The sequence below is a fragment of the Phascolarctos cinereus genome, unplaced genomic scaffold, assembly GCF_003287225.1.
Source record: "Phascolarctos cinereus isolate Bilbo 61053 unplaced genomic scaffold, phaCin_HiC Scaffold_1;HRSCAF=81, whole genome shotgun sequence".
Lineage (NCBI taxonomy): Eukaryota > Metazoa > Chordata > Mammalia > Diprotodontia > Phascolarctidae > Phascolarctos > Phascolarctos cinereus.
In genome coordinates this window covers 235,353,625-235,378,969 of record NW_027555514.1, presented here as the reverse complement: position 1 = coordinate 235,378,969, position 25,345 = coordinate 235,353,625, and the positions used below count along the sequence as shown (strand labels likewise).

General features: G+C 39.7%; 1 protein-coding gene across 1 annotated transcript in view; it reads right to left on the bottom strand.

Annotated features, from left to right (window-relative positions):
* MYRFL (myelin regulatory factor like) overlaps window positions 1-25,345 on the bottom strand; it is a 137,079-nt gene that overhangs the window by 4,255 nt on the left and 107,479 nt on the right. The window contains exons 20-23 of the mRNA XM_078150345.1: window positions 21,923-21,985; window positions 20,726-20,813; window positions 16,399-16,473; window positions 8,547-8,667 (exon numbers count right to left, since the gene is read on the bottom strand). Of these exons, the coding sequence (XP_078006471.1) occupies window positions 8,547-8,667; window positions 16,399-16,473; window positions 20,726-20,813; window positions 21,923-21,985 (347 nt within the window). The remainder of the gene's footprint in view (window positions 1-8,546; window positions 8,668-16,398; window positions 16,474-20,725; window positions 20,814-21,922; window positions 21,986-25,345) is intronic.

Below are 25,345 nucleotides of genomic sequence, written 5' to 3'. Positions count from 1 at the left end.
TTCGATCTCCTCCATCACAATGGTATACCTTATTCTGTTCTATGCCTCCTCTGACATATGATCATAAGGTCATCAAAAAGTTAATTCTGTTGCTCTGTTTTGGTATATGGACGGGACACACCATAAAGATGTATGAATTTGGAAAATCATTCACGAAAGCCTTCCTGTTCCCTTTGAACATGCTTATCTAAGATGCCCTCAATGAATGTGTAGGTGATTCCCAGCATAATATAATGAATACAGTGCTAAACCTTGGAGACAGAAAGACCTGACTCATATGCTAGCTGTGTGACCCTGGAGAAGTCACCAGCTTTCTGGGCCTCAGTTTTCTCATCATGACCTCTCAGATCCTTTCCAGCCCTAAATCTATGATCCTTTGATCATACACATTTTTTTTTCTTTTGTTTTGGCAATTGGGGCTAAGTAACTTGCCCAGGGACACACAGCTAGTAAGTGTCAAGTGTTTGGTCTGAGGCTGGATTTGAACTCAGGTCCTCCTGACTTCAGGGCCGGTGCTCTACCCACTGTGTCACCTAGCTGCCCCCGACTGCCACTGGATTTCATAGGTTGCATGACTTATGTCTTGCCACTGGACTCTGATGACTCTGGAGGAGAGAGGGAGGCTGATGACTTTGCAGGGCCCTGCCTCACTTAAATCTGATTCACTTGCAAGTCAAGACATCGCCCTCCTGATGTCATTGGTCCTCTTCGAGAATGAAGGATGAACAACAACCAGGTTGCATAAAAAATAACAATAACAACCATCCCCACAACAACAATAAACAAAAATTTATATACAGTTGCATTCTAAGGTTTGCAAAGCACAAATATGACCTCATTTAATCCTCACAACAACCCTGGGAGGTAGGTGCTGTTATTATTCCTGTTCTGCAGATATGAAAACTGAGGCAGACAGAGGTTAAGAGACTTTCCCAGGGTCATACAGCTAGTAAGTATGTGAGGTCACATTTGAACTCAAGTCTTCCTGACTCCAGGTCCAGCTCTCTATCCACCAGAAAAAAAAAAAGGATACAAACTTATAAAGACCAGAGGCACCCGTTCCACTTTGATTACGTATGGCAGCCACATCCTTACAGCTGTGGTGGCAGAAAACCAACAAGAGGAAAATGTGGGGTAAAATTCTGGAGGCACAAATGGCCTATTCCAGAACTGCTCAGGAGTGATTTGTGGCAATAGGCATTATATTCTTGTGATCATATTTCTTATAATGTTCCCTACATACATTATTAATAATAGCTTATATTCATAGAGCACCTTAAGATTTGTACCATGCTTTATATATGTTATCTCATTTGATCTTCACACCAACCCAGGGGGTGAGTGCTTTGATTATCTCCATTTTACAGATGAGAAAACTGAGGCTGAATGAGGTTAATGACTTGCTACGGTTATGCAGCAAAGTGAGCTCTCTCAGGCAGAATTTGAACTCAGATCTTCCTGACTCCAAGTCTGGCACTCTATCTACTGTGACACCTAACTGCTACCACCTTTTTAAAATACAAAAAAGACTATTTTTGTTTTAGGGCACAGAGCAAGTGAGGCATAGACAGTTTAAACTACCTGCCTCTCTTGTCTAAATAGAACAGAAATAGAATGTAGAACTGAAAACAGACCTAAGAATTTTGACTTATGGTCTGGTCCAAACTATACTTTGTGGTCTGGGTTGTCTGCCCGACTTTCCAGGTCAAACCCACAAGTATCCGACTGTCTCCTTTGAGAATCAAACTGATGTGAGCCCTGCAGAGCCTCGAAGAGAAGCAGGAGATGCTAACTCCTTCAGGAAGCTTACAAGTCAGTCAGGAGGTAAAACTGGCCAGAAACAATTAATAAATTCTAGGCATGGCTGTCTTTAAGAAATAACTAAACTACACAGTAGAGATTAAACGTTCCATGGAAGCTGTTGGGTTTTCTCTTCAGCCCCTCCCTAGACTGTCCCTGGCCACACGTGCAGGTTTAGTGGGGGCCGAGAGACAGACTGGAAAAGTCGGGAGCTCAAAGGGCTCAAGGTTAAGCAGAGGCTCTTGGCTGAGCAGAACAAATCCTTTGGAATTAGAGACTGTGCTGTATTCAAAAAAGCATTGGACTCAGAATCTAATGACCTGCATTTGAGACACAGCCCCACCACCATATTCCTCCTCTGCATTATGGAAACCATCCTACCTCTTGGACAGCATTTTCATTTAGATCAAATGAAGAATTGTGTAAAAACACTTTGTAATCGGCAAAACATGCAATGATACCTTACATTTATATATACCAATAAGGTCTCTGATTCTTAAAGATGCCAGATTGAGCTAGGGCAGACTGAAAGAAGGCTATATTCTTTGGAATAGAAGAATCCCTCCCCGTGAAAATAAATTTGAGAATTCTCTGCCTTCTGGTTTAGACCAGTAAAACTATCAATACCAATTTTCCTCCTCCATAAATTCCCTGTTGATGTTTAGAATGAAAAAAGAAGTACGGTATAATCTGTTGCGTGGCAAGAAGATAAGGGAAAGGGGGTTGGGAGGTAAAAGGGATTAAGCTAGAAGCCAGAGAATGGGGAGGAGGAAAAGAGGGAGTTTAATGACAACAAACTCTACCTTTATCTCCCTTCTTCCACCACATACCAGAACTGTACCTAAGGCAGGGCTGTAACAAGGGTGAGGCAGCTGGGCTTTGCTCCTAAGTGCTAAATTTAGAGGGCACTCACAAAACTTATAGTTCTTCAGTAGCAGAAAAACAACAGAATTTAACACTCAGTTAACAGGAATAATAGCGCAAAATAGCGATGCTCTAGGATGGGCGCTGGGCAAATGTTGTCCCAAGCCTCAAAAGTCAGAAGAAGTCTACAGGCAGATAAGCTTGATATAATTTCTCAAATCTCAAAAGTCAGAAGAAGAATATAGACAGACAAGCTTCATATCACTTCCTGGTAAAATTCTCTCAAATGAATATGAAAGGGATGATTTATGAGTACCCAGAGAATCACCAATCATTATGAGGCATCATGGGTTCATTAAGAACAAGTCATACCAGACTAAATTCATTTCCTTTGACTATGTTTCTCCACTGAGTAGTCTGTGAAAATGTCATTGGCACAAAAAAAAAATCTGGATTTCAGCAATGCATTTGACAGTATAATCTTGTGCAAGATGCTTGTGGATAAGATGAAAAGATATGGCCCAGATAATAGTACAATTATGTAGGCTCACATTTGATTGAATGATTAAGTCCAATAAATGGTAATTGATGTATCAGTGTCAACCTGGAAGGAGGTCTCTAGTTGACTGTTTCAGGATTCTGTCCTTGACCTTATTTTATTAGACAAAGATAAGTCTGTCAATAGCAGGAATCTCTGAGATATAACTCATAAAATAGGTGGCAGAATCAGGATCCAAAAAGACCTTGGAGAGGATGGGGCCTTGAAATCCTTACCAAGGTTAGCTGGGTAAGGCTCCAAACAATGTCATATCATAGATACAGCCTTCATCTAATGTGAAAAAATTTTACCATCACAGGCAATGCCTAGTACTAGAAAACCAACTCTAGCCAATGAGGTTAAATAAGTTTGGCCACAGCATACAAAAGTCCCAGAAGGGCAGGATGGGAAATGGGAGGAAGAAAAGAACTGATGTACGTGGCAACCCAGGACATCTTCTACAAAGAAGCTGACACTTCAGAAAAGACACACAGTAATCCACCCATGGGGAAGTCTCTAGGGAAGCCCCACAATGCCACCATAATCATCCCAAGCCCCAGAGACTGACAGGGTCTGAGTCATATTCCCGAGGCAAGTGAAAAGATGGCAAGAGCTCCACAGTAGCAGTCAGCTCTTTTAACTACTGGTGAGGAAACTCTGCCCCTCCTCTTCTTTCTCCTCCTCCATAAATCTCCTGCTGTACTGGCTGTCCCTATGTGCCCACAATGGTAGCAGAAATTTGGCTCAGCTGCTCATAACTCTGGGCTGCTCCATATAAATGCTGCCAGCCTTACAGTCCCCCTGCTGCCTCTGTACTGAGTACTAACAGATGGGCTGGAATTTACTAGGGATAAACATAAGTCCTCTACTTGGTTAAAAAAAAAATCAACAGCACAATTACAGAACGGGAGAGACTTGACTTAACAGCAGTTCTGAAAGGGACCTGGAGGTAATCACCTGGACTGGGAAGGTCGAACAATGAAGAATGCATTGAATTTAGAATCAGAGAGACCTCAGTTCAAATTTGACTTCTGCCTACTTACTGGCTCCTTGACTTTGGGGAAATTGCTTAACTTCTCCAGGTCCTCATTTTCCTCATCTGTAAAATGGGGAGTTTGAACTATATTCCCCTAAGGTTCTTTCTAGCCCTAAACCTGTGATCTTAAGTGCTATGTGAGTCACTATTAAGATGTTACTGCCAAAAAAAAAAAGCTAAGGTTATTTTAGGTTGCACTTACAGCAAAAAGCATACAGAACAAGGGTGGTGATAGACCTTGCCATAATCTGCTCTGAACACAGCTGGGGGAACTGTGTTTAGATGTGGCCACCATATTTTAAGAAGGGCATTGACCCCTTAGAGGGAGCAGAATGGTCAGGCCATTCAAAACCACATCAAAATCCACACAATGATGTAGTTTAATAAATGTTTTAGCCTTAGGAGAGACAGAATGGCAGTGGATTGAAAACCAGCCTCATAGCCAAGAAGAACTAGGTTCCAGTCTAGCTCCCCGGCTATGTGACCATGGGCAAGTGAATGAATCTCTCAATACTCTTTCTCTCTAAGTTAAAGAGAAGGTACTGACATTCACTGGAAAAGGGAGCTCACCCAGGCGTAAGTCCCTATCTCTGTGTTTTTTTTTCTTTTTTGCCTAGAGAAGACTTCAACGGGGTATGTTTCCTGCTTTAAATATCTGAAGGCCAATCATATGGAAGAGGAGGTAGATTGATTTTATTTTGTTGCAGGAAACAAAACTAGGAAGAATGAGTGGAAGTTAGACGGAGGTAGAGTTTGGCTCTCTGTGAGGAAAGACTCAAAAATAATTTGAACTATCCAAAAGGAAAATGGATTGTCTTGGTAAGCAGTAAATTCACTTTCACTGGAGATCTCCAAGGTGGGGCTGGATAGCAGCTTTAGGGAGAGGTATAAGGGGAGTCTCATGTTTGAAGTGTATGACGAACCTCTAAGGTCCTTTCCAGCTCAGAAGAATATCAGTGTTGGAAGTTAATTCAAATATCATCTAACAATCTCTGGCAAATCATGAATATAATTCAATGATCTCATCCACTCCCCTGGCTTCTACTTTCACTTCTTTATAGGTAACTCTTAACCCTGACACATTTCTGACTGCTCACTGTACACAGTTTCTGTCCACTGCTCAGCACTTCTCACTCACCACATCTGGAGCAAAATTCATCCTTCCCTTCTCCAAACTAGACGCTTTTCATAATTTATCCATTTCTTTTAGTGGTGCCACCATTTTATCAATGACCCAAGCTTGACACCATATTTTGGCTTCTCCCTTTCGCTCACCTCTTCATTCCTATCAGTTCTTCCTCTCAATTTATCTTCTATGTCTACATACAATGTCAGACCTAATTGATCTCCCTGTCTCTATTCTCTCCTAACCCCCAAATTATTCTTCAGAATACCACGAGATTAAGAAGCAGTATAGCTTAGCAGATAGAGTTTGTAACTTCGAATATGGAACACTTGGATTCAAAACCGATATCTGGGGGCAGCTAGGTGGCGCAGTGGCTACAGCACTGGCCCTGGATTTAGGAGGACCTGAGTTCAAATGCGACCTCAGACACATAATACTTACTAGCTGTGTGACCCTGGGCAAGTCACTTAACCCCAGTGCCTAGCCAAAAACAAAACAAAAATGAAACCTATGTCTAACTTTCATGTGACCATGGAGAAGTCACTTAAGCACTCTGAGCTTCAGTTTTTCCATTTATAAAATGGGGATAAGAATATTTGTAAGTACCTATTCTCATTGGACTATTGCCAGGCTTAATGAGATTGGTTATATAAAGCACTTTATTGAATCTAAAATACTTTGCAAGTGTCAGTTATTATTATTTTCCATGAACATCTCTTGTCCAGATACCCTCATGAACCATGCCCAAATTCCTCAGCTTGATATTCCAGGCCCTTCCCAATCAGGCTTCAGTCCATTTTTCCAGCCTCTTTTCTCATTTTTTCTTCTTACGTATAATCTATTCACCGGCCAAGCTACAATATTTGCTATGTATACTGAAAGAAAGTTCTCATTTCCTTAGCTTCAAGTATCTGAAGAGTTGCCTACATCCATGATTCCTTCCATTTTCCTATATTAGAAACTAAATATCCAAAAGGAATATGGATTGTCTTGGTAAGCAGTAAATTCACTTTCACTGGAGATCTCCAAGGCAGGGCTGGATGATGGCTTTAGGGAGAGGTATAAGGGGAGTCTCATGTTTGAATGCATGATGAACCTCTGAGGTCTCTATTCTATAGGCGACACAGTGGATAGAGTGCCAGGCGTGGAGTCGGGAAGACCCAAATTAAAATCTGACCTTAGACATTTACTAGCTATGTGACCCTGGGTAAGTTACTTAACCTCTGTTTGCCTCAGTTTCCTCATTTGTAAAATGAGGATAATAATAGTACCAACCTCCCAGAGTTGTTAGGAGGGTCATATGAGATGATAATTTTAAAGTATTTAGCACAGTGCCTGGCACACAGTAAGTGCTCTATAAATGTATATATATTATTTACTAAATACCTGATCAGATATGCTGCCAAGGTGACTCCTCTTTATATCAAATTCTGACTCTGTAATGAATTCCATGGTATGAAGAATGAGGTTCTAGCTATCAGTGTATTTCAGTCTCTGATTACAAGGATTCTGGGATGGGCTTAGGTGTTGCCAAAAATGCACTTGTGAGTAATACGGAATCCTCACTGCCAGACCCTTTGGACCTCCAGCAGCTTATAATATGGCTGACTGCATGAGTCCCCCTTTAGGGACTAACACACATATACAATACATCAGAACACAAAGGCACACAGAAAAAAGAGCCACTCTGGTTACCAGACTCCCCTGAGCTGCCACACAAAGGCCTCACCTGGCTCCTCACCCTTCCTGTCAATAACAGTCAGCTCTGCTGGGTCAGGGTCAGCTTAAGGAACACCAGCCCAGGAACCTGGCCAGCTCCACTTTTATTAGATGCTAACTACAGGCAGCCTCAGAGAGGAAAAGATCAGCCAACCCAAATGCATACAGTTCAGTTGAACAGAGCATTTATTAAGCTTCGACTGTATGCAACAGAGCATGCTATGCCCTGGAGAGAGAATCTCTGTCCCTGAAAAACTTTCGTTCACAGGAGGAAGACAGTCCTAAAAATTAGGGAGATCAGAAAAATCTTTCTTTAAGTGGTACATGAGCTGCTCTTTGAAGGGAACTAAAGATTCCTAGAGTTGGAAGGGAAGAAAAAATATGCTCCAGGGAAAAGGCACGGCCCATGCCAAGGCATTTGAACTATCCAAAAGGTGGAAGATGAAATGCCAAGTCTGGGGAACAGCAAAGCCAGTTTCATTGCAATACAAGTACACATGCATTCACGTATACATGAAGAAGAGGTGTGCCGGCAAATGTTTCACAACCAGCTCCCCCCACACCTCTTTAAAAAGTACATATGACCCACTTTTAAGCTTAAACAGCATTGTTAACATTTTCTCCATCAATTTCTTAAGTCTAGACCAGAGGTGTCAACCGCACGCCATCTGGTGAACCAGATTAAAATGTGACTTGGAAATATTTAACAAAATAAATAAAAGCACAATGAAACGTAGATAACATTACATTTTAAAAGTAAGTCAACATGTGGGTGAACTGATTAGCGGCCCCCTTTTCTACTCGAGTTTGACACTACTTGCCTAGACAATCAACAAAACAATAAATCACACCCCAGTTGGTAGGGTTTGCCAATTTAAGCTCAAACTGAAAATTTAACAATTGGCTCTTAAGCTGGTGTAAGTCAGTTCCAGCACACTTCTGGAGTCATGTGAAATCAGCCTGGAAAGATAGGTGGGAGTCAGATTGCAAAGGGTTTTAAATGCCAAAGAGGAGAAAAGTTTGTTTCTTATCATGCAGGCAATAGGAATTCGCTAGTGCTATTTGAGCAGGGGAATGTCATGGATAAATCTGTGCTGTAGGAAGATTATCTGGTAGCTGTGTGGGGGAGGAATGGGAAAGGGGGTTTCAGGGTTCCAACATTTACTGCCTTCCTGATTTTGGTTACACTAGTGCATTATTTTTGTTGTATGTCTGTCTTAAAAGTTTAACACTAGGACCATTCTTATAAAGTGAAATGGATGTGGGAGGGTGGGGAGAGTGAAAAGGGAAAAGGGTAAATCATTATTGTTCTGTTGTTGTCTTTTTAAAAATTCTCTTAATGAGACACAAAAACCAGAGAGGAGCTGGAGTGGAAGTTGGGTGAGGAGGTGGAGTTAGAACCAACAACAGGAGAAAAACTATGACGCCCTCTCGAACAATGACAAAATACCAGACGGCATTACCTGTGTAGTCTCCTGCAAAACTTCCTGCTGCCTATAGATTCCATTTGCATCCCTTTTCCTATAGAAACATATATTTCCAAGGCTGACTTTGCACTGGAAGACAATCAGTGGCTCTGTTGTGCTTCAGGAAACAAAAGAGGGAAGGAGCAAATGGAAAAGCTGTTAGCAGTGGATACACCCTTGATTAGCACATGCATGGAAACATAACTTGGAAATAAATTCAGATTGAACAATGGGCATCGGTCCCCTGGGCATCTGTTGGCTAAAATCCTCCAGCAGGGAGGCAACATGGTATAGGAGATCAGAGGAGCAAATACTCAGAACTAGAAGGGACCTTAGAAGTCATCTCTTCCAATACATTTATTTTGTAAATGAAGACACTGAAGCCCAGCACAGTACAATGGATGACACAATTAAAACTTTAAAAGACCTTTGAGGTCATCTGGTCCAACCCCCTCTTTTTATACATGAAGATATTAAGGCAGAGAGATGTTGATTCATTGTATTACCTGGTAAGTGGCCAAGCTGGGATTTGAACCCAGGTCCTCTGACTACAAAATCAGGGTACTTTCAGCTTCACTAGCCACTTACTAGCTCTGTGATCTTGGATAAGTTTACTTGCCTCCCTCAACCTGTACTCTTTTTAACATGAGAGGGTTAGGGGCAGCTAGGTGACGCAGTGGATAGAGCTCAGGCCCTGGAGTTGGGAATACCAGAGTTCAAATGTGGCCTCAGACACTTACTAGCTGTGTGACCCTGGGCAAGTCACTTAATCCCAATTGCCTCCAAAAACAGAGAGAGAGAGAGAGACAGAGACAGAGACAGAGACAGAGACAGAGAGAGAGAGAGAGAGAGAGAGAGAGAGAGACAGAGACAGAGACAGAGAGACAGAGATAGAGACAAAGAGTTAAATTAAGATAATCTCTAAGGTCCCTGCCAGCTAAAAGTCTACAATTCAAAAAGGGTCATGACTCCTGGAATAGTACTACCTTAAACTCAGAGAGAGCTAGGTGGCTCAGTGGATAGAGTTCTGGGCCTGAAGTTAGGAAAAACTGAGTTAAAATATGACCTCGGATACTTACTAGCTGTGTGACCCTGGGCAAGTCACTTAACTTCTATTGGCTTTAGAGATAGCTAGGTGGCTCAGCAGACAAAGTGCTGGGCCTGGAGTCAGGAAGACCTGAGTGCAAATCTTTCTTTAGACACTTACTAGCTGTGTGACCCTGGGCAAGTCACTTGACCCCGTTTGCCTCAGTTTCTTCATCTGTAAAATGAACTCACTCTAGTATCTTTGCATCGGTGTGGCATGGTGCACGGGGTCATGAAGAGTCAGACACAGCTGAACAACAATGACACCCTAAACTAACCCTCATGACTCAGATGGCTACAGCCCTGCATCTTAAACCCAATCCACAATATAGCAAAGATGAATTCTAGTATATTCTGAAGGGCAAAGAGTTTTTGTTTTTTAAAGTCCAACATCTTAGAATAAGTTGCATGGAAAGAGTCAATCTTAAGGCCTAAAAAAGAGACAAAGAAACAAGAAGAAAATGGGGAGAAGCAACAGGATGAGATTAGATTATAAATTCTAAAGAACTGTCATTGATAAAGGGTTTTAACTCTTTTCAAAGGGGAAGGGACAAGCAATTAAGTGGCTACTATGTGCCAGGCACTGTGCTAAGTGCTTTGCAAATATCTCGTTTGATCCTCTTGACAACCCTGTCAGGTAGGTGCCACTACAATGCCCATTTTACAGTTGAGGAAACTGAGGAAGAGAGAGGTTAAATAACGTGCCCAGGGTCACCCAGCTAGTAAGTGTGTGAGACCAGATTAGATCTCAGGTATTCCAGACTTCAGGCCTGCTACTTTTTGTTTCAAATTAAACTCTATTTAATGCTGCCTCTAAGAGGCGGTGAGATGGCACAGTGGATAGACCCTTGGACTTAAAATCAGGAAACCCTGAGTTCAAATCCTGCATCAGATAATTACTAGCCATATGACTTTGGGCAAGTCATTTAACTAGTTTCCTCTGTAAAGAACAAGGATAACAATTAAACCTACCTCTTGGCCTCTCATGAGAATAAAAGAAAATAATATTTATAAAGTGTTTTATAAACCTTAACATACTATACAAATGCCAATTATTATTATTAATAAAAATAATTTATTAAAATATTTACATAGCGCTATGTACCAGGCAGTGTGCTAAGTGCTCTACAATTTGTATTTGTTTATAATAACTTATTACTATTACTGAAACTCCTTTTGTCCAGTGACTGATACAACACCATTCCTTTTCCATTTTTTCCAGAAACCATAAAGACAGAAAACCTGCATTGCTGCCACACACTAGCCTGCAGAGAGACTATTTGGAAGCAGCAAGGCAACTATAAGCAGATCTTTGTAGTGAAAGCTATGGAAAATCCAATCCATCTGTGAAATTTGTTCAGAAACTTAGCAGTGGGACTATAATAAATGAGGATTCTTATTCTCTGGAGCTATGAGCCTGGCATATTTATCATCCCCAAACAGGCTGGCTACACCTGTCTAAAGATAATCCCTTTTCATATGTAGAGACAACCCTACACTCAAGTAAGGACAAATGAGAACAACTTTTCACAAGGACAACCTGTTCTCATGCTTGCTTTATGCATATGTTATCCACATCATTGAAAAAAGACAAGCTAAAACATTTTATTTAGCTTCTTTGTATGATCCTTAACTGCTTCCATTGATATCCCTTTTAAATTTCTTTCCCTGTCTTGCTTTCGAATCCATTCTGCTACTGTCCTCCGTTTTATAGGTGAGTTTATCCCATTCACACTCAAAGTTATGACTAATTGTGTTTTCTCCCTTTATTTTACCCTTTTGCAATTTTTCTTCCCTTTCTATGACCCCCTCTTTTCAAATAAAAAGAAGGTAGATAAAGAAAGTGAACGGAATCAACCCCAGCAATCTCTAACTTGAGAGGTCTGAAATCACTCTTTTGTACCTTCTCTCTTCACCCAGTCTAGACTCAGATTAGCAGCACATACATTTTGTTCCTGTCCTATTAATTCCACTTTTAGTGGGCACCCTAGACATAAGCTGTATATAAATAAGCTCTGAGAATTTTCCCCTGTACTCCAAGGTTAGGGTAATGAGCCAGAGAATGTAAAACAGAAAGCCTGATCTCCTCTCCTTGGGGCCTAACTCCCTAAAGACTGAGCCTGGCCCACCCTGTGCCACCACCATCACCCCTTTGTCACAGGGGTCACACAGATGAGGAATCTAAGGTTCAAGGGGTGAGGTGATTTGTTGAGGGTCACATAGGTAGTGTCTAAAGCCAAATTCAAACCAAAGTCTTCTGACTCTACATTATACTCTACATTCTCTTTCTAATGTGTAAAATTCCTAGGGCAGGTGTATAGGGTTGGGGGTGAGAGAAATGCTAGAATGCAGTGGGGACATTCTCTAACCCCTCAAAAGGACTATATTAGAATAATTATAATTTAAAAGACATTTTAAATGATAACACTTTGATAATTATAATCATATAACTAATTAATGGTTGGAATTGGGGAGGGGTATGTGCGCAAAATTCATCGGTCCGGAATTTTACCTGCTATTCCTCTCTACAAGGGAGGATAAATGGATAGAGAGCTAGACCTAAAGGCAGGAAGCTGTTCAGTCATTTCCGTCATGTCTGACTCTTCGTGACTCCATTTGGGGTTTTCTTGGCAAAGATCCTGGAGTGGTTTGCCCTTTCCTTTTCCAGCTCATTTTACAGATGAGGAAACTGAGGCAAATAGGGTTAAATGACTTGCCTAGGGTCACACAGGTAATGTCTGAGGCCAGATTTGAATTCAGGTCTTCTTGACTCCAGGCCCAGCACCTTATCCACTGTGCCACAGACCTGAGTTCAGATCTAGCCTCATATACTTACTAGCTATGTGACCTTAGACAGGAGCAGTATTCTCACTCTGAGGACATATACACCAATAGGGATAATCACTGACCCTGTAGCCATACTATTATTCAATCTGATGAGTATTTTATTTTTATTTTATTTTATTTTATTTGGCTAAGCAATGGGGTTAAGTGACTTGCCCAGGGTCAATAGCTAGTAAGTGTCAAGTGTCTGAGGCTGAATTTGAACTCAGGTCCTCCTGACTCCAGGGCCAGTGCTCTATCCACTGTGCCACCTAGCTGTTCCCCTGATGAGCATTTTGTCAAGCACCCACTATGTGTAGTATGCACATTTAGCAGACTACAAGCTCCATGACAGCATGAATTGTCTCACTTCTGTATCAACACTAGCACACTGCTTGGCTAGTAGCAGGCATTTAATAATGACTTGCTTGTTTGATTCATTATGCCAAACATTAAGGGAGATACAAAGTTGAGATGAAACACTATTCCCACCCTGGAGAAAAAGGATATAATGATTCTCATTTGCAAATGTGTTTTCTATATCACTTTCCTCATGAGAACCCTGTGATGTAGGTAATGCAAGGTGTTCTTATCTCTGTTTTACAGAGGAAGTGTCTAAAATTCAGAGACAACAATTCGCTTTCCCATTCGGCTAGTGAATGTCAGAGCAGGACTCAAATCTGGGTCTTACTACCCATGTATAACCTATATTGAATTGCTTGCCTTCTTGATGGCGGGGAGAAGGAGGGGAGAGAATTTGGCACTCAAAGTTTTAAAAACGAATGTTAAAATTGTTTTTACATGTAACTGGGGAAAAATAAAATAAAATACTAAATAAAAAATAGTTTATTTAAAAAAAACCCTGGTCTTAGATTTGGAGTACAGTGTTCCTTCCACCACGTCTCACCAATATCTACCCAACCTAATGAAAAGGAAGTAAATAGGGACAGGTCAGAGTAACAGGGGCAGCTAAGTGATGTAGTAGATAGAGTCAGGATGATGTGAGATCAAATCTAGCCTCAGATACTAGCTGTGTGACCCTGGGCAAGTCATTTAACCCAGTTTGCCTCAGTTTCCTCATCTATAAAAGGAACTGGAAAAGGAAATGGCAAACCCCTCCAGTATCTTTGCCAAGAAAACCCCAAATGGCATCACAAAGAGTCAGACATGACTGAAATGACTCAACAACAAACAGTAACAAGCCCAGTTTGCTACCATTCCTCCCAGCATATACATAAAGGCAAGCCTCCATTATCTGTCCAAATTAAGAAAGAATAAATGGATAGAAAGCTGGACTTAGAGTAAAGAAGACCAGGGTCCAAATCCAGCCTCTGACACTAGCATTGTGACCTTGGACAGGTCACTTAGCCTCTGTCTGCCTTAATTTCCTCATCTATAAAATGGAGGTAATAATAGCATCTACCTCCCATGGTTATTGCAAGTGTAAAATATTTATTAAATGTTTTGCGAAATTTTAAATGTTATATAAATGCCACTTTTTATTATTTTTATTTTTATTATATTTATATTATATATAATATGTCATATATATCATATATTTTATTATATTTATATTATCATTATTATTAATAAATAGAAACATAGGTAATCCTAAACCTTCATTTTGATCATTTTAAGTTCCTCCATCAAACCTTCTCAAAGCTATTAATTAACTAATACGATTTGAGCTCCTCTCCCTCTTTTTCATTTGAAATCTTCTAGCTCCTATGGAATTAGTAAGCAATAAAATGGATCAAAGGTAGGTATTCGCAGAAAGGAAGGGAATCACAGGACAATTCACAAACTGGAAATTAAGCCTTCCAGCAGCCAAAGCAGCCTGGTGTTGTCGAATGACTACAATTTAGAGCCAGAAGATATGAGTTCAAATCCTGACTCTGCTACTGGCTTAGATGTTTCACTTTGGGCAACTCATTCCATTCCTTTTTTTGGGCTTCATTTTCCCCATGTGTAAAATGAAGGGGTTAATTGCTATCATCTCCAAGGTTCCTCGTGCCCTATATCCCGTGTGCTCCATATAGAGAGAAGGGGAACAGTGTCTAGACAGACTCTGATAGTGTCAGGAAAGCAGGGCTTAGGAATATACAACCCTGAATTCAGAGAACTTCAGGAGCATATGGTAAAATTTCAATTTATGCAGAAACCAGCTGAAGAAGTTGAAATGTTAAGCAGCAGGGACTTGTTTCAGCTCCTCTACCAACATGGTAAACTTGGCAGGGGAGCTTCTATGCTAGAAAACAGAGTGATGGTGGTTCCCCCTCCTGACATTGGGATATCCTATGTAACAAATCTTTCTCTGTTGGTTGGGGAAGGGGAGGGACATAAGAGGAAAGGAGTGAAAAGGAACCCAAGGAAATGGACAGATTTCCCTTTAATTAGAATACTAAAAACCCAAGCAAGATAAATAGACACTATAGGGCCGAGGTTTAGATGAGTCTTTCAAGACAGACAACAAAGTAAGGCTTTCGATATCAGGCTGCTCTGAAGTCCCAAAGAAAGAGAGTCTGACCCCAAGATAGGATTTCAGGATGATTCAGAAAGAAGCATTCTAATTTAGCTTGGAGATAAAAACCAAGGTGAGTAATAATTAGCATTTTGGAAATAATGAGAGAAGCAATGAATCAGTGGTCAGAGGATACGAACAGAATGGTTTCAAAAGAAGAGACATGAATCATCAATGATTGCTGAAAATGCTAAACCTCACTAATAATGAAAGTTGTTGTTCTGGCCATGTCCGATTCTTTATGACCCCATTTGGGGTTTTCTTGGCAAAGATACTGGAGTGGTTTGCCATTTCCTTCTCCTGCTCATTTTGTTGATGAGGAAACTGAGGCAAACATGGTTCAGTGACTTGTCCAGAGTCACACTTCTAGTGTCTAAGGCCAGATTTGAACTGAGGGCAATTAGGTAGCGCAGTTGATAGAACACTGGGCCTGGAGTCAGGAAGAACTGAGTTCAAATTTGACCTCAGACACTTATTAGTTGTGTGACCCTGGGCAAGTCACTAAACCCTGTTTGCCTCAGTTCCTCATGCGTAAAATAAGCTGGAGAAGGAAATGAGAAATCACTCAAGTATCTTTGCCAAGAAAACCCAAAATGGGTTTATGAAGAGTGGGACACAACTAAAAAGTCTGAACAACAACAATACCAACAAAACAACCCAGCAGCTAAGTGTGAATAATTCCATCACTCTGATGACATTATAGGGTGTTTGCCACTGGATTCAGATAATTGGTGAACATGGGCAATTGCTAATGATTGGCTGAGAGTGTCAGTTAGGCCTTCCATGGCCTAGATAACAAGGAAGCTGGCCCTGCTCTAAAGTCTGCCCTGGGTTTGCTCTTCGCCTCTTCCTTTGTACTTTTTGGAGAGGACAGAAAGGGGAAGAGATTATTCCCTCCTTCCTCCCTCAATGGCAATGACATCTTGCAGTCCACGGCAGTGCCGAGTGGAACAGAGAGTCCAGTTGCAGCGTTAAGTAGCGGTCAGGGAGAAAAGAAGCAGGCTATGACCCTGCTTCTCAGGGAAAGGCGGGCGTCAGAGAAGAGACCCCTGAGGAGCAGAACCAATGAACTTTCTACCCCATGACACATATGAAGTTTCTCCCTCCCCACCTTGCCTGCTCCCCACAATCCCATTTTCCAGTTTTACAATTGTAATCAAATCAATAATCATCCATCATTCATTCATTCATTCATTCATTCATTCATTCTAGTATGAGAGGGTTGACTGGGCTACTGAGATGTTTAAGGACTTCCCCAAGGGTCACACAGCTAGTCCACACCAAATGGGATTTACATCCTGCATGGCTGCTTCTAAGATAGGTTTTCTCTCTAGTTCGCCAAGCTGCCTCTCATTATCCCTGTTTTCTGATGATAAAAATGGGGGTCATTGTCCATGTCGTACACCTATTTACACTTACTTGATTTCCAATGAAAACTTTACATTGGTAGGTGTGTGCTTGTTAATGGGAATATTGTAGTTGTAATTTCCAGACCTGGGTATGGAAAAGCAGAAAACAAAACCAAAAAATACATCAAAGCATGCAGAGATAGTTTCCAAAGATTCTTTATGACTAATGATATGCTGATTTTTAAAATGCTGGACCGAGTCCCACTATTTAATATCATCCATTGTTATATGTCCCAGAAATATGCCTGCTGGGTGTTTACAAATCATTTCCTTTAGTTCCAAAACAATGTATATCAGCAGAGTGAGTGGTGCATTATAACTCAGAGTTAAGATAATGGAAATTCAAATTTTAGCCCAAATAACAGGAAATTATTTCATTATCTCCCAAGGACTTAGAGATTCTCCCAGAGAAATGAAGTCAAGCCTTTAAGTGAACAATCCCACAAGAAAGAAGGACTAGAAATCATAGATGCCAGTTCTCACACCATAAATTCACACCCTCCTCCTGTTGAGAAACAGCAACAGGATACTTCCAGAATCTGTTTCCACTGAGATTAGCATACCCATGGCTCAGTATTGGAAAAAACGGAAAAATGGAGTTGCTTGCCAATATGTTTGGGAAGGGCCCCCATTCCTCCCTTCTTTTATGCCATTCCCTTTGACTAGTATAGGTAACATCTGCTTTGTAGACCAGGTTCAGTTTCACAGTGCTGGCCATCGAATACATTTCTCTAAAAGAAATTATATTGTCTCCCTGGATACCACCAAAGCGGAGGAAATTTTTCAAGAGAACAAGTGGAAAACTTTTGGCAAAGGGTAAAGTTTCAAACAGCACCTTGTCTTTTATTGGCCACCTCTTTAGCCTTATCAGTCTAACCTATTTCCAAGACTGTGGGACATAACAAATTAAATTATTCCTCTACTCCCAGCCATGCTACATCTTGGATAAAAATACATGTGGCCAAATGTCAGAGGCATCGAGGCAAATTTCAGAAGATGCCCAAGATAACCAAGACAGTTGGCAAGCCAAGAACTGTTCAGTCACTCCTTTTTATCTAGTACTGTTTCCTAGCTCTGAGATTTTCATTTCCCCTGTACCTAGAGATCCATTAACTTAGCTCACCCTTCCTACTTTTCCTTTTACCTTGGTGTTCACAATTTCTAGTGCAGTTACTTCTTATTCTACACTTTGCCAATTACTGTCATCATCTAACATGGCAACTCTCACAGTAATTCTCTCTTCAAGGACAAGAGAGCCTACATTTTGGGGTTAGGGCCCACTTGCCATATGGCATGTGTGTGTGTGTATATATATATATGTGTGTGTGTGTGTGTGTGTGTGTGTACATATATACACACACATATGTATGTAAACACATATGCATATGCAAACATATATATATATACATATAGATATACATATACATGCACAAGTATGTGGGACCTATGATTTCATTGGTATGGAGAACTCTCGGTGAAGAACTTTTCTCTACCAATGCAGATCATTACCTTCTCTGTGATTTACAGCCTTAGAAATATCTATGTTAATGATTAATCTTTACTCATTTAATAATATCTATATCAATAATTTTGCAAACACTTGATATATAAAATGATCACATTCATATAATTGTTATATTGTACATGTTGTTATATTTCTATAATTACATATAGTTTATTATTATATAGTTATTAATATATTAGAGTAATACTAGTTAAACTTCATAGTGTCTAGAAGGTATTTTGTTACATTTTGATAGCCTCTTGAAAATCATCATCAGTTTTCCAGGGTGACAAAACCTGGTTCATCTCAGTAAAATCAATGAGCACTGATTTAGCACCTACTACGTGCTTGGTACTGAACCAGGTGCTGGACATGCAAAAACAAAAATGAAACGATCCCTGCCCTCAAGAAGGTTAACTTCTGCTAAGGGAAAACAACATGTAAACAGATATTTATATACAAATATAAGGAAATTGCATACAAGTCATTTCAAGGGTTTGTTGTTACAACCAGGGAGACCAAGAAAGGCCTCCTGGAGGCAGTTGTATCTGAGCTGTGTTTTAAAGGAAGCTGGGGATTCTACATGAAGAGGGACGCCATTGCAGGTGTCGGGTGGCCTGTGTGTGAGGAGATAACAGGGAGAGGAGATGGTCAATGTGATAAATAGAAAATAGAGACATTCACTTGAAATGGCATGTGCATGATGAGAAGAATAAACTGACATCAGCTTAGAAAGATAGACTGGAATCAGATTGTGAATGGTTTCAAAAGACAGACAGAGGAATTTGCATTTGATTCTAGAAGTCGTAGGAAGCCACAGAAACTTCTTGAGTAAAGCGATAGGGCCTTTAAGAAATACCAGTTTGGTAACTGTTTAGAGAATGTATTTGGGAGGGGAGTATCCAAAGGTGTGGAAACCAATTAGGAGGAGGGAAGGGGAGGGAAGGGAGGGGAGGGGAGGGAGGGAGGGGAGGGGAGGGGAGGGGAGGGGAGGGGAAGAGAGGAAGAGAGGAAGAAGGAAGGAAAGAGAGAGAGAGAGAGAGAGAGAGAGAGAGAGAGAGAGAGAGAGAGAGAGAGAGAGAGAGAGAGAGAGAGAGAGAGAGAAGAAAGAGAAATGAAGGAAGGAAGGAAGGAAGGAAGGAAGGAAGGAAGGAAGGAAGGAAGGAAGGAAGAAGGAGGAGGAGAAGGAGGAGGGAGGAAGGAGGAAGGAAGGAAGAAGAAAGGAAGAAGAAAGAAAGAAAGAGGAGAGAGAGAGAAGAGAGAGGAGAAGAGAGAGAAAGAGAAAAAAGAAAGAAGAAAGAAAAAAAGAAAGAAAGAAAGAGAAGAAGAAGAAAGAAAAGAAAGAAAAGAAAGAAAGAAAGAAAGAAAGAAAGAAAGAAAGAAAGAAAGAAAGAAAGAAAGAAAGAAAGAGTTTGGCAAAGACATTTGGAATACGGCCCAAAAATTCCTTAAATTGGAAGCTAAACTTCACCAATTCTGAAGTTTTTACATTAAATTAAAGAGTTTCATCTGCTAAGAAGAACTATTTCCAAAAGCTTACATTGTAATAAAGGACATTTTAGCCAAAAGCACATTATGCCCAATGCATACTCTCTATATAGCCAGATAACACATTTCTATTGAGTATACTGAGTAAAATAATTGGAAACAAGATAGAGAAGGGTTCAAGTAAATATAGGACCTCACTGCCTCTTCAATAGAGAAACAGCTGAACCATCAGGGAAAAAGGTAAAGAGAAAAAAGTAATAGCAAGCTGAGAAAAAATCCGATTATACATAAATAATAATTTTAATAGCAATTGAAAAATGCACTTTCCTAAGTCTGCTACTTTGTGCCTTCAATTTCCTGATGCAGCTACTACCTATATCATCATTGGGATATCGGTAATATGGTATAAGTTGTAGGGAAAGATTTCGCTGATAAAAAAATTTTTTTTGCAGCTGCTAGATTTTTTTTTTCCCTCCCAACAGAAAAGCTAAAATAAGCTATTTCAGCTATTAAAATAATGATCTCCCTTGTTATTAAAATATTCCAATGCTAGCCCCCTCATAACTCTGAGCCATCACTAACAATGTCTTTGCTGTCTGTAAAATTAATTAGTAAACCTGCTGGGCAGAGACCACATTTTATTCTCAGTGCTTTGTTGCTTGCACTCAGATGGTCAAAGCAAACAACAGGCCTTTCAGAAATGCCTCTGGGCTGCAACACTTGAACTTCTTGTTAAACTTGGGGGGTGGGGCAGAAGGGAAGGGAGTGTTAGGGTAGCTAGGGCCATGGTTTATTGAGAATTTCTTATCTGATGCCCATCATTACATTCCAGGAAATGGGTTTGTAATTAAAAAGCAATATGAGCACAGACTGATTTTAATAAGCACCTCTCTTTCTTTTTTGCAAAAGTCATCAGCCCCTTTGCAAAATTAAAAAAAGGAAGTAGGGAAGGAAGGAAAGAGAAAATGAAGGAAGGAAATAAGAAAGGAAGGAAGGAAAGAAGAAAGGAAGGAAGGAAAGAAGAAATGGAAGGAAGGAGGGAAGGAAGGAAGGAAGGAAAGAAAGAAAGAAAAAGAAAGAAAGAAAGAAAGAAAGGAAGAAAGAAAGAAAGAAAGAAAGAAAGAAAGAAAGAAAGAAAGAAAGGAAGGAAGGAAGGAAGGAAGGAAGAGAAAGAAATGAGAGAAGGAAAGGAAGGAAGAGAAAGAAAGAAAAGAAAGAGATGAGGAAAGAAAGAAGTAAAGAAAAAGAAAGAAAAAAATAGCAATCATCAAAGAAAGAAAGAAAAAGTCATAGCACTGGACAAACTGAAGTTAGGAAATAGGATGAGAAGTAAAAGCTTACCCACCCACATGGGAGGCTTTTACTGCAATAACGGTGGTCAATTTTGTGCTGAATTTCCATAATCTGAATGGAACTGATGGTGGTATCAATCCCTAAAAACAAGGGGAAAAAATGAGAATACGAAGGAAGGCTTTTAGGAAGGAAAAGGTAGCTTGAATTCTACCCTCCTTCCACCCCCTACTCCATTCCCAGAGACACCAAATTGCAGATTTCCTTTCTCCATTAAAATAGTTAAGCAAAGGATCCCTTTGCCACAGTAGGTACAAGGACTATACTCAAAAATCCAGGACTTAATAATCATCCTCTTTTTTTATGTATCACTGGTGATTTTCTTGATGAGGGAAACCCCTTCCATCAATGCAAACCAGCAACGCTTCTTAGAATAGGAATTCATAATCAGCGATCTGTGAACTTTTTAAAAATCAATATACCAATAACCATATTTCAATATAATTGGTTTCCTTTGAAATCCTATGTATTCTGTGCATGTTAAAGCATTCTTAGGAGAGTTTCACAGACTTCCCCAGACTGCCAAAGAGGTCCATGCCACAAAAATGGTTAAGAAACCCAGTCTTAGAGAGTTTCCTAGGGAAATGAGAAATTAAGTGACTTGTCCAAGGTCAACCAATATGTGTTAGAAACAGACCTTGAACTCAGGTCTTCTTGACTTCAAGGCCCAGCCTCTATCCATTGTCCCACATAGGCTTTCATAACCATTCTCCATAACATCCTTTCATTTCTGTCCAGGACATATGCTTCCTACTGGATTCGCAAGGTCCACATATTTAAAAACTTATAAGATGGTGAGGAGAACACTGTGCCCTGGCCATTTATGCAAACTTAAAAATAAATACTAAGAATTTTGGCACGCAACTGGAAGTGGGTAAGAAGTAAAAGAAATCAATGAATTTCCAATGCATCTCAAGTAAACAATGTTCTGCCTGGAAATCCAGAATTTCACGATTTCTAAGGCTTCTCTAATGACTAGGCTGGTATTAAATACACAAGATGGTACCAGGTATGTAGCTGTACTCACAGCCTTCTAGACCTATTTTTGGTCCTAATATGAAGGAAGGTTATTAAAATATATCTTCCCAAACAGACGGTGCTGTCCCCAACTTACTTCTACATGTATACAGACTCTTAAACTTCTCATTGGGTGTGACAATCTAAAGCACTTTGTTTGTAAATGAGGACTTACAGTCACTTCCCCAGTCAAGGTTAGTTAGGGAATTTCGTCCTGAGACTGCTTTGCTTCTGTCTCCTGGAATAGAAAGAAATTAGTCAGTTCTCAATACTCAATTCCAATGTGTCAGGTGTCAAGAAAATGCAGTGCTGGGTTCTACTTGGGCCCTCCTTAAACTTTTCTGCTAAAAGGCTCTCTTGGTTCATTCTAATCCACCATCTGGAGGGGACCAAAAACAGGCCTGTTAGTTTATTTCTGAAAAAAAGCCAGAATAAGAGAATGCATCCTATCCCCAGCACTAGCCTATAGCGGCTGGTTGTTGTCCGTTCTCAGAGAGGACCAAAATGACATCACTGTGTTGGGGTCAAGATACAGTGTGTCCAACAGTGGCTCGTAAGACCAATCAGTATATGTAGGCACTTAATAAATGCTTGGTAATTGATTGATTAGACTCTTCTACTAAACTATTCTCTACAAAACAGAGCCCAGGGAACCAGGACCTTGACAGGTTTGTCCAAGCTCCTGTTATTGTCCTAGCTTTTCCCCAGGCTCTATTTTCCTCACTCATAGTGTCTGGGTCAACGAAATTGAATGGGAAGACAGAAGTAAATTACTACCCTGGTAGTCCAATAATTAATCTTTTCACAGGAAAATAGACAGGAGAGGATTTCCATTTAGGGGAAAGGGAAAGGAGGAAGATTCCAACCTCTTATTTCATTGAAAGGAACTCAAAAAACATCCTCTACCAATGCATATAGACATCTGTTCTGCAGATGTTTTTTAGACAATTATTTGGGGATATTGAGAGGTTAAGTCACTTGCCTGGGACCACACAGCCAATACAATATGTTTCAGAAATTGGACTTGAATCCAAGGGCCTTCTGAATCTATGTTTTGCTGTCTCTCCACTAATCCACCTCTGCCCTTGTAGCCTAAATTTTTGAGGGAATAAATAAGCAAACTAATAATGAGGCCAACTAGGTTGAAGAATAATGGGGACAATGGAAGGAGATGAGTAAGTTTATAATTTTTCTGGCAAAATTATCAAAGATTGTGTTGAAATGGAATCAGCATGGGCTGCCATAGCGTTGACTTGGAGTCAGGAAAACTAAGTTTAAATTCTATTCATGTATGCATTAACTGTTTGACCATGGACAAATCACCCCCAGAGTCCCAGTTCTCTTATCTTTAAAATAGATGTAAAATGTTTGTACAGCTTCATAGAGATGTTGTGAAGGAAGAGTTTATATGAATGTCAGTTATTATTATTGTTATTGTTGTTGTTGTTTGTTGTTATCAAGGTTTCTGTTGCACTAGAGGTACCTAGGAGATTGCCTAGTGATCAGTCCATTTATTTCTAGTCATACATTTCTTCTAAAACATCTTCTATCCTGCTTTTCTGAGGATATCTTTCTTTGGAAAAGCTGCTGCGTACTCACATTCGCCACGCGTGTCTCTGATACCCTTTGGGTCACCCACAGTTTTAATTCTATGAGATTTCATTCTTCGCAGTTACATAGAATCACCAATGGCATATTAATGTCAAAAAAATCTGTCTTACATCCTTTTAGAGAGGTGATGTCATTTAGTAAACACAGTCAGTCAATAAACATTTATTAAGCATCTACTTGCCATATACTATGGACAATAGGTGTAAAGATATATTTTTGGGCATGGCCACTGAGAGGATTCATTTTGCTTTATTATGCTAATCTATTGAAAGGATTTCCCCCCCCCCCCCCCGCCCCATTCTTTCTCTGTTAATTGGGGAATGAGGTTCAGGGGTAGGAAGATGTTAGCAATAGTGATGCCAAGAAAAAAAGGGCCACAGAAACATTTTTTAAAAGGCATAGACGAGAATAAAAGAAAACACTGACAAGCAGGGCAGTTTTGAAAGTTATGTGTGGAATTTATTATTTGCTTTTTAAAAAATTCATTTTGAACTTAAATACATAGACAAAAAAGAACATTTCCATGTACACAGCACAACATAAAAAGAGGATTTACTATAAAAGCATAACTTTACATTGCATGCTGTTTTTTTTAAAAAAAAACTATGTAACAAGTACTATACATTGTTTTCAAAGCTACTCTGCTTTCTACGTACGCTTCCTTGTAAATTTTCTTTTATTCTCTGCTGCACCCTTTTTATTTTTCCTTCCTTCCCTACCCTACCTTAGAGATAGCTACCATTAGATACAAATATGTGTGTATAAATATACGTATGCACATATGTGTACATATACATGTATTGTACATGTACATGTACATGTACATGTATATGTATATGCATACATATACATGTAGAGCTATACTATATATACCTATTTATTGGTTCTTTCTCTGGAAGCAGATAGCATCTTCCTTGATAGGTCATTTGTAATTAATTTGAGTATTTATTATGTGCTTTTTTAAAAAGCAAGTAGTGTGAAATGGTAATTCATGATTTTATATAGAGCCCTCTCTTTGTGTTTTTCTGTTTGTATGTATGGAAATGCTCCTTTGAATGTTTAAGTTCAGAATGAAAAAATAAAATTAAAAAAAAAAAGCTGAGTCTTTGTTTCAGGGAGAAACTGAGGTTATTAAAAGCACAATGAAATTTTCTAAATCTAACCAAACCTCATCACCTCCCATTCAATTCTGAGACTAGTTCATCATCCATCTGCAGTATTTCTCCAAGATACTGGTCCTTATGTATTCACTTTACAGATTGTCTGTTTGGCTCATAGACATTCTTTATCCACTTGATTCTTCCTTTGTTGATAATTAGACCAACTCTTTTAAGTGATTATGGATCTCATTCATGAGGCTATGTCAAGTTCTGGGTTTCAAAGTAATTAGCATGAAATCACTAGCATTTAATAGATGGCAATATTTAGAAGCAATTCTGTTAGAACTTTGTTCTGAACACACTTTGTAACAGTGGGAAATACCTCAAATAAGCATATGTCTCCTGTTCTCTGCTTCATTTGATATTTCTAATCAGAATGTTTTCAGACAAAGATATTGTTGTTGTAACATTTTACACAGATTTGTTCAGCTTGGACCCAGTGAGAAGAACTAGTATCAATAGGATATCCCCATGTGGAAACAGAATTTAGCTGTGTTTCAGGAAGAGTATACTAACAATCAGAGCTGCCTGAAATTGGAGGGGATGAAAGGGAAAGGGGGTAACAAATGAGAAAAGGAGGTCAAGGAGGACAGGAAGAGAGCCAGTGAGAACAGAATCACCTGAAAGAAGGATTAAAGTAATTGAAGGAACATAATACTGTGTTTACAGCAGAAGAGGTAAAAAATCTTGACTTTAGCAAAGTCCAAAATGAGACACACATGAAGGAAAATATAAACCTAACTCATAACTTTAAATGTGAGTGGATTAAATAATTCAATAAAATGAAGAAGAGTTTCGGATTAGATAAGAAAACAAAACCCTACAAT